The sequence below is a fragment of the Coregonus clupeaformis genome, chromosome 36, assembly GCF_020615455.1.
Source record: "Coregonus clupeaformis isolate EN_2021a chromosome 36, ASM2061545v1, whole genome shotgun sequence".
NCBI lineage: Eukaryota > Metazoa > Chordata > Actinopteri > Salmoniformes > Salmonidae > Coregonus > Coregonus clupeaformis.
The window spans coordinates 39,534,007-39,544,945 of record NC_059227.1 but is presented as its reverse complement, the minus strand read 5'-3'; the positions used below and the strand labels follow the sequence as shown (position 1 = coordinate 39,544,945).

Below are 10,939 nucleotides of genomic sequence, written 5' to 3'. Positions count from 1 at the left end.
GGAGACCGGGGCTGGATGGTCCAATAACCACTCTAATAACTGCACAATGACTAGGGGAGACCGGGGCTGGATGTTCCAATAACCACTCTAATAACTGCACAATGAATAGGGGAGACCGGGGCTGGATGTTCCAATAACCACTCTAATAACTGCACAATGAATAGGGGAGACCGGGGCTGGATGGTCCAATAACCACTCTAATAACTGCACAATGAATAGGGGAGACCGGGGCTGGATGGTCCAATAACCACTCTAATAACTGCACAATGAATAGGGGAGACCGGGGCTGGATGGTCCAATAACCACTCTAATAACTGCACAATGAATAGGGGAGACCGGGGCTGGATGGTCCAATAACCACTCTAATAACTGCACAATGACTAGGGGAGACCGGGGCTGGATGGTCCAATAACCACTCTAATAACTGCACAATGAATAGGGGAGACCCGGGGCTGGATGGTCCAATAACCACTCTAATAACTGCACAATGACTAGGGGAGACCGGGTCTGGATGTTCCAATAACCACTCTAATAACTGCACAATGACTAGGGGAGACCGGGGCTGGATGGTCCAATAACCACTCTAATAACTGCACAATGACTAGGGGAGACCGGGGCTGGATGTTCCAATAACCACTCTAATAACTGCACAATGACTAGGGGAGACCGGGGCTGGATGGTCCAATAACCACTCTAATAACTGCACAATGACTAGGGGAGACCGGGGCTGGATGTTCCAATAACCACTCTAATAACTGCACAATGACTAGGGGAGACCGGGGCTGGATGGTCCAATAACCACTCTAATAACTGCACAATGACTAGGGGAGACCGGGGCTGGATGTTCCAATAACCACTCTAATAACTGCACAATGAATAGGGGAGACCGGGGCTGGATGTTCCATATGTTGGTGTCACTCCCAATCTAGAGGGTGATATGTAGCCCAATCTAGAGGGTGATATGAAGCCCAATCTAGAGGGTGATATGAAGCCCAATCTAGAGGGTGATATGAAGCCCAATCTAGAGGGTGATATGTAGCCCAATCTAGAGGGTGATATGTAGCCCAATCTAGAGGGTGATATGTAGCCCAATCTAGAGGGTGATATGTAGCCCAATCTAGAGGGTGATATGTAGCCCAATCTAGAGGGTGATATGTAGCCCAATCTAGAGGGTGATATGAAGCCCAATCTAGAGGGTGATATGAAGCCCAATCTAGAGGGTGATATGAAGCCCAATCTAGAGGGTGATATGAAGCCCAATCTAGAGGGTGATATGAAGCCCAATCTAGAGGGTGATATGAAGCCCAATCTAGAGGGTGATATGAAGCCCAATCTAGAGGGTGATATGTAGCCCAATCTAGAGGGTGATATGAAGCCCAATCTAGAGGGTGATATGTAGCCCAATCTAGAGGGTGATATGTAGCCCAATCTAGAGGGTGATATGAAGCCCAATCTAGAGGGTGATATGTAGCCCAATCTAGAGGGTGATATGTAGCCCAATCTAGAGGGTGATATGTAGCCCAATCTAGAGGGTGATATGTAGCCCAATCTAGAGGGTGATATGTAGCCCAATCTAGAGGGTGATATGTAGCCCAATCTAGAGGGTGATATGAAGCCCAATCTAGAGGGTGATATGTAGCCCAATCATTTAAAGATCAAAATGTGGGACTACTTTGCAAGAGGTCATCCAGCTGCTAAATTCATATCAGCATATCAAAACATTGAGGTGAGGGGAATTTGTGTGTTTTTATAGGAGGTGAAAGTAAATATTATTATTTTATTGCTTGAATTATGGCACTAGGCTATCAATTATTTATTGAAAAGCGCTAGCCTTCATGCTCAGTTGGGGATGCTTATATACAAAGTTACACTTACAAATAACTATTTCTAAGACATTGTGTTTGAAAGGTATTAACTCCCATCCCCAGTCTCCCCTAACTTAAGGTGTTAACAGTAGGACACAGCCCCAGTCTCCCCTAACCTGAGGAGTTAACAGGATGACAGCCCCAGTCTCCCCTAACCTAAGGAGTTAACAGGATGACAGCCCCAGTCTCCCCTAACCTAAGGAGTTAACAGGATGACAGCCCCAGTCTCCCCTAACTTAAGGTGTTAACAGTAGGACACAGCCCCAGTCTCCCCTAACCTGAGGAGTTAACAGGATGACAGCCCCAGTCTCCCCTAACCTAAGGAGTTAACAGGATGACAGCCCCAGTCTCCCCTAACCTAAGGAGTTAACAGGATGACAGCCCCAGTCTCCTAACGGAGTTAACAGGATGACAGCCCAGTCTCCCCTAACCTAAGGAGTTAACAGGATGACAGCCCAGTCTCCCCTAACCTAAGGAGTTAACAGGATGACAGCCCCAGTCTCCCCTAACCTAAGGAGTTAACAGGATGACAGCCCAAGTCTCCTCTAACCTAAGGAGTTAACAGGATGACAGCCCCAGTCTCCTCTAACCTAAGGAGTTAACAGGATGACAGCCCCAGTCTCCTCTAACCTAAGGAGTTAACAGGATGACAGCCCCAGTCTCCCCTAACCTGAGGAGTTAACAGGATGACAGCCCCAGTCTCCTCTAACCTAAGGAGTTAACAGGATGACAGCCCCAGTCTCCTCTAACCTAAGGAGTTAACAGGATGACAGCCCCAGTCTCCCCTAACCTAAGGAGTTAACAGGATGACAGCCCCAGTCTCCTCTAACCTAAGGAGTTAACAGGATGACAGCCCCAGTCTCCCCTAACCTAAGGAGTTAACAGGATGACAGCCCCAGTCTCCCCTAACCTAAGGAGTTAACAGGATGACAGCCCCAGTCTCCCCTAACCTAAGGAGTTAACAGGATGACAGCCCCAGTCTCCCCTAACCTAAGGAGTTAACAGGATGACAGCCCCAGTCTCCCCTAACCTGGAGCGTTGCGCTGTTACCCACAACATTTTCGGAGAAATGAAATGATATTGCTAAATGACTAAAATGTAATGTAATGATATTGCTAAATGACTAAAATGTAATGTAATGATATTGCCTGCCTTTTATAAAAATTCAACACTGTATGCGCTTTCTGTCTACGTGGTCACCAAAAATATGCTTTGGGAACGCCCCTCATTCTGTGGTGATTGGCTTGCAATTTGCTAGTGTCAAAGGAGGTCGACCGACAAGGTCCATCAGATTCTCCGGGAGAATTGCAACACGTTCCAGACATGACCCCTACATGGTTCCAATTGTAATTGAGACTGGAGTAAGACTTTAACTACGAGTTTTTGACCTCGTAAACTGTTCACATGAACGCAGCATTGCGTATCAGGGTCGATGAATCTGGTTGGCTGCTGAATGTCCAGGCTGGGATGTTGATTGGGTGCTGTTGATAGGCTTGGTTCTGATTGGCTGTGTGTCCAGGCCCCCAGAGGACATCTCCCACGGTGACCAAGACAGCCCACGCCCACCCGAGGCAGATCAACTCTGCCCCCAACCGCAGGGTGACGCCCACCAGAGCAAACGGAGCATCAGACGCTGAGATCCTAGAACTGAACCAGCAGGTACACACACATATATATACTCACTCCTACACACACATATATACTCACTCCTACACACACATATATACTCTCACTCCTACACACACATATATACTCACTCCTACACACACATATATACTCTCACTCCTACACACACATATATACTCACTCCTACACACACATATACTCACTCCTACACACACATATATACTCTCACTCCTACACACACATATATACTCACTCCTACACACACATATATACTCACTCCTACACACATATATATACTCACTCCTACACACATATATATACTCACTCCTACACACACATATATACTCACTCCTACACACACATATATACTCTCACTCCTACACACACATATATACTCACTCATACACACACATATATACTCACTCCTACACACATATATAGTCACTCCTACGCACACATATACAGTGAGGGAAAAAAAAGTATTTGATCCCCTGCTGATTTTGTACGTTTGCCCACTGACAAAGACATGATCAGTCTATAATTTTAATGGTAGGTTTATTTGAACAGTGAGAGACAGAATAACAACAAAAAAATCCAGAAAAACGCATGTCAAAAATGTTATAAATTGATTTGCATTTTAATGAGGGAAATAAGTATTTGACCCCTCTGCAAAACATGACTTAGTACTTGGTGGCAAAACCCTTGTTGGCAATCACAGAGGTCAGACGTTTCTTGTAGTTGGCCACCAGGTTTGCACACATCTCAGGAGGGATTTTGTCCCACTCCTCTTTGCAGATCTTCTCCAAGTCATTAAGGTTTCGAGGCTGACGTTTGGCAACTCGAACCTTCAGCTCCCTCCACAGATTTTCTATGGGATTAAGGTCTGGAGACTGGCTAGGCCACTCCAGGACCTTAATGTGCTTCTTCTTGAGCCACTCCTTTGTTGCCTTGGCCGTGTGTTTTGGGTCATTGTCATGCTGGAATACCCATCCACGACCCATTTTCAATGCCCTGGCTGAGGGAAGGAGGTTCTCACCCAAGATTTGACGGTACATGGCCCCGTCCATCGTCCCTTTGATGCGGTGAAGTTGTCCTGTCCCCTTAGCAGAAAAACACCCCCAAAGCATAATGTTTCCACCTCCATGTTTGATGGTGGGGATGGTGTTCTTGGGGTCATAGGCAGCATTCCTCCTCCTCCAAACACGCCGAGTTGAGTTGATGGCAAAGACCTCCATTTTGGTCTCATCTGACCACAACACTTTCACCCAGTTCTCCTCTGAATCATTCAGATGTTCATTGGCAAACTTCAGACAGGCCTGTATATGTGCTTTCTTGAGCAGGAGGACCTTGCGGGCGCTGCAGGATTTCAGTCCTTCACGGCGTAGCGTGTTACCAATTGTTTTCTTGGTGACTATGGTCCCAGCTGCCTTGAGATCATTGACAAGATCCTCCCGTGTAGTTCTGGGCTGATTCCTCACCGTTCTCATGATCATTGCAACTCCATGAGGTGAGATCTTGCATGGAGCCCCAGGCCGAGGGAGATTGACAGTTATTTTGTGTTTCTTCCATTTGCAAATAATCCCACCAACTGTTGTCACCTTCTCACCAAGCTGCTTGGCGATGGTCTTGTAGCCAATTCCAGCCTTGTGTATGTCCACAATCTTGTCCCTGACATCCTTGGAGAGCTCTTTGGTCTTGGCCATGGTGGAGAGTTTGGAATCTGATTGATTGATTGCTTCTGTGGACAGGTGTCTTTTATACAGGTAACAAACTGAGATTAGGAGCACTCCCTTTAAGAGTGTGTTCCTAATCTCAGCTCGTTACCTGTATAAAAGACACCTGGGAGCCAGAAATCTTTCTGATTGAGAGGGGGTCAAATACTTATTTCCCTCATTAAAATGCAAATCAATTTATAACATTTTTGACATGCGTTCTTCTGGATTTTTTTGTTGTTATTCTGTCTCTCACTGTTCAAATAAACCTACCATGAAAATTATAGACTGATCATGTCTTTGTCAGTGGGCAAACGTACAAAATCAGCAGGGGATCAATTACTTTTTTCCCTCACTGTATATACTCACTCCTACACACATATATATACTCACTCCTACACACATATATATACTCACTCCTACACACACATATATACTCACTCCTACACACACATATATACTCACTCATACACACACATATATACTCACTCCTACACACACATATACTCTCACTCCTACACACACATATATACTCACTCCTACACACACATATATACTCTCACTCCTACACACACATATATACTCTCACTCCTACACACACATATATACTCACTCATACACACACATATATACTCACTCCTACACACATATATATACTCACTCCTACACACACATATATACTCACTCCTACACACACATATATACTCTCACTCCTACACACACATATATACTCACTCCTACACACACATACAGTTGAAGTTTACATACACCTTACAATCCTAGTAAACATTCCCTGTCTTAGGTCAGTTAGGATCACCACTTTATTTTAAGAATGTGAAATGTCAGAATAATAGTAGAGAGAGTGATTTATTTCAGCTTTTATTTCTTTCATCACATTCCCAGTGGGTCAGAAGTTTACATACACTCAATTAGTATTTGGTAGCATTGCCTTTAAATTGTTGAACTTGGGTCAAACGTTTCAGATAGCCTTCCACAAGCTGCCCACAATAAGTTGGGTGAATTTTGGCCCATTCCTCCTGACAGAGCTGGTGTAATGGAGTCAGGTTTGTAGGCCTCCTTGCTCGCACACGCTTTTTCAGTTCTGCCCACAAATGTTCTATAGGATTGAGGTCAGGGCTTTGTGATGGCCACTCCAATACCTTGACTTTGTTGTCCTTAAGCCATTTTGCCACAACTTTGGAAGTATGCTTGGGGTCATTGTCCATTTGGAAGACCCATTTGCGACCAAGCTTTAAATTCCTGACTGATGTCTTGAGATGTAGCTTCAATATATCCACATAATTTTCCTTCCTCATAATGCCATCTATTTTGTTAAGTGCACCAGTCCCTCCTGCAGCAAAGCACCCCCAGAGCATGATGCTGCCACCCCCGTGCTTCACGGTTGGGATGGTGTTCTTCAGCTTGCAAGATCCCCCTTTTTCCTCCAAACATAACGATGGTCATTATTGCCAAACAGTTCTATTTTTGTTTCATCAGACCAGAGGACATTTATCCATAAAGTACGATCTTTGTCCCCATGTGCAGTTGCAAATCGTAGTCTGGCTTTTTTATGGCAGTTTTGGAGCAGTGGCTTCTTCCTTGCTGAGCGGCCTTTCAGCTTATGTCGATATAGGACTCGTTTTACTGTGGATATAGATACTTTTGTACCTGTTTCCTCCAGCATCTTCACAAGGTCCTTTGCTGTTGTTCTGGGATTGATTTGCACTTTTCGAACCAAAGTACATTCATCTCTAGGAGACAGAACGCGTCTCCTTCCTGAGCGGTATGACGGCTGCGTGGTCCCATGGTGTTTATACTTGCGTACTATTGTTTGTACAGATGAACGTGGTACCGTCAGGCATTTGGAAATTGCTCCCAAGGATGAACCAGACTTGTGGAGGTCTTGGCTGATTTCTTTTGATTTTCCCATGATGTCAAGCAAAGAGCCACTGAGTTTGAAGGTAGGCCTTGAAATATATCCACAGGTACACCTCCAATTGACTCAAATTATGTCAATTAGCCTATCAGAAGCTTCTAAAGCCATGACATCATTTTCTGGAATTTTCCAAGCTGTTTAAAGGCACAGTCAATTTAGTGTATGTAAACTTCTGACCCACTGGAATTGTGATACAGTGAATTATAAGTGAAATAATCTGTCTGTAAACAATTGTTGGAAAAATTACTTGTGTCATGCACAAAGTAGATGTCCTAACCGACTTGCCAAAACTATAGTTTGTTAACAAGACATTTGTGGAGTGGTTGAAAAACAAGTTTTAATGACTCCAACCGAAGTGTATGTAAACTTCCGACTTCAACTGTATATATTCTCACTCCTACACACATATATATACTCTCACAAAGCTGTCATCAAGGCAAAGGGTGGCTACTTTGAAGAATCTCAAATATAAAATATATTTTGATTTGTTTAACACTTCTTTGGTTACTACATGATTCCATATGTGTTATTTCATAGTTTTGATATCTTCACTATTATTCTACGATGTAGAAAATAGTTTTAAAAAATAGAAGAAAACCTGGGATGAGGTATTTGTTTTCAGGAGTGTGTCCGAACCTTTGACTGGAACTGTATATATTCTCACTCCTACACACACGTATTCTCACTCCTACACACACGTATTCTCACTCCTACACACACGTATTCTCACTCCTACACACACGTATTCTCACTCCTACACACGTATTCTCACTCCTACACACGTATTCTCACTCCTACACACACTTATTCTCACTACTACACACACATTTATATTCTCACTCCTACACACACGTATTCTCACTCCTACACACACATTTATATTCTCACTCCTACACACACTTATTCTCACTTCTACACACACATAGTAAAATTGAAGTACACATGGACACACTCCTGAAAACAAATACCTCCTTGATTTCAAAATGACACATGAACACAGCTCCCTCTGTAGAGATGAACATGAACACAGCTCCCTCTGTAGAGATGAACATGAACACAGCTCCCTCTGTAGAGATGAACATGAACACAGCTCCCTCTGTAGAGATGAACATGAACACAGCTCCCTCTGTAGAGATGAACATGAACACAGCTCCCTCTGTAGAGATGAACATGAACACAGCTCCCTCTGTAGAGATGAACATGAACACAGCTCCCTCCGTAGAGATGAACATGAACACAGCTCCCTCTGTAGAGATGAACATGAACACAGCTCCCTCTGTAGAGATGAACATGAACACAGCTCCCTCTGTAGAGATGAACATGAACACAGCTCCCTCTGTAGAGATGAACATGAACACAGCTCCCTCTGTAGAGATGAACATGAACACAGCTCCCTCTGTAGAGATGAACATGAACACAGCTCCCTCTGTAGAGATGAACATGAACACAGCTCCTTCTGTAGAGATGAACATGAACACAGCTCCCTCTGTAGAGATGAACATGAACACAGCTCCCTCTGTAGAGATGAACATGAACACAGCTCCCTCTGTAGAGATGAACATGAACACAGCTCCCTCTGTAGAGATGAACATGAACACAGCTCCCTCTGTAGAGATGAACATGAACACAGCTCCCTCTGTAGAGATGAACATGAACACAGCTCCCTCTGTAGAGATGAACATGAACACAGCTCCCTCTGTAGAGATGAACATGAACACAGCTCCCTCTGTAGAGATGAACATGAACACAGCTCCCTCTGTAGAGATGAACATGAACACAGCTCCCTCTGTAGAGATGAACATGAACACAGCTCCCTCTGTAGAGATGAACATGAACACAGCTCCCTCTGTAGAGATGAACATGAACACAGCTCCCTCTGTAGAGATGAACATGAACACAGCTCCCTCTGTAGAGATGAACATGAACACAGCTCCCTCTGTAGAGATGAACACGAACACAGCTCCCTCTGTAGAGATGAACACGAACACAGCTCCCTCTGTAGAGATGAACACGAACACAGCTCCCTCTGTAGAGATGAACACGAACACAGCTCCCTCTGTAGAGATGAACACGAACACAGCTCCCTCTGTAGAGATGAACACGAACACAGCTCCCTCTGTAGAGATGAACACGAACACAGCTCCCTCTGTAGAGATGAACACGAACACAGCTCCCTCTGTAGAGATGAACACGAACACAGCTCCCTCTGTAGAGATGAACACGAACACAGCTCCTCTGTAGAGATGAACACGAACACAGCTCCCTCTGTAGAGATGAACACGAACACAGCTCCCTCTGTAGAGATGAACACGAACACAGCTCCCTCTGTAGAGATGAACACGAACACAGCTCCCTCTGTAGAGATGAACACGAACACAGCTCCCTCTGTACAGATGAACACGAACACAGCTCCCTCTGTAGAGATGAACACGAACACAGCTCCCTCTGTAGAGATGAACACGAACACAGCTCCCTCTGTAGAGATGAACACGAACACAGCTCCCTCTGTAGAGATGAACATGAACACAGCTCCCTCTGTAGAGATGAACATGAACACAGCTCCCTCTGTAGAGATGAACATGAACACAGCGCCCTCTGTAGAGATGAACATGAACACAGCTCCCTCCGTAGAGATGAATTTGAACACAGCTCCCTCCGTAGAGATGAACATGAACACAGCTCCCTCCGTAGAGATGAACATGAACACAGCTCCCTCTGTAGAGATGAACATGAACACAGCTCCCTCTGTAGAGATGACCATGAACACAGCTCCTTCTGTAGAGATGAACATGAACACAGCTCCCTCTGTAGAGATGAACATGAACACAGCTCCCTCTGTAGAGATGAACGTGAACACAGCTCCCTCTGTAGAGATGAACGTGAACACAGCTCCCTCTGTAGAGATGAACGTGAACACAGCTCCCTCTGTAGAGATGAACGTGAACACAGCTCCCTCTGTAGAGATGAACGTGAACACAGCTCCCTCTGTAGAGATGAACGTGAACACAGCTCCCTCTGTAGAGATGAACGTGAACACAGCTCCCTCTGTAGAGATGAACGTGAACACAGCTCCCTCTGTAGAGATGAACGTGAACACAGCTCCCTCTGTAGAGATGAACGTGAACACAGCTCCCTCTGTAGAGATGAACGTGAACACAGCTCCCTCTGTAGAGATGACCGTGAACACAGCTCCCTCTGTAGAGATGAACGTGAACACAGCTCCCTCTGTAGAGATGAACGTGAACACAGCTCCCTCTGTAGAGATGAACGTGAACACAGCTCCCTCTGTAGAGATGAACGTGAACACAGCTCCCTCTGTAGAGATGAACGTGAACACAGCTCCCTCTGTAGAGATGAACGTGAACACAGCTCCCTCTGTAGAGATGAACATGAACACAGCTCCCTCTGTAGAGATGAACATGAACACAGCTCCCTCTGTAGAGATGAACATGAACACAGCTCCCTCTGTAGAGATGAACATGAACACAGCTCCCTCTGTAGAGATGAACATGAACACAGCTCCCTCTGTAGAGATGAACATGAACACAGCTCCCTCTGTAGAGATGAACATGAACACAGCTCCCTCTGTAGAGATGAACATGAACACAGCTCCTTCTGTAGAGATGAACATGAACACAGCTCCCTCTGTAGAGATGAACATGAACACAGCTCCCTCTGTAGAGATGAACATGAACACAGCTCCCTCTGTAGAGATGAACATGAACACAGCTCCCTCTGTAGAGATGAACATGAACACAGCTCCCTCTGTAGAGATGAACATGAACACAGCTCCCTCTGTA

General features: G+C 45.0%; 1 protein-coding gene across 4 annotated transcripts in view; it reads left to right on the top strand.

Annotated features, from left to right (window-relative positions):
- The window catches only part of LOC121552798 (microtubule-associated protein RP/EB family member 3-like), a 72,496-nt gene that overhangs the window by 46,117 nt on the left and 15,440 nt on the right, over positions 1-10,939 (top strand). For all 4 annotated transcript variants that reach the window (XM_041865838.2, XM_041865841.2, XM_041865839.2 and 1 more), the window contains exon 5: positions 3,385-3,524. In XM_041865838.2, the coding sequence (XP_041721772.1) occupies positions 3,385-3,524 (140 nt within the window). The remainder of the gene's footprint in view (positions 1-3,384; positions 3,525-10,939) is intronic.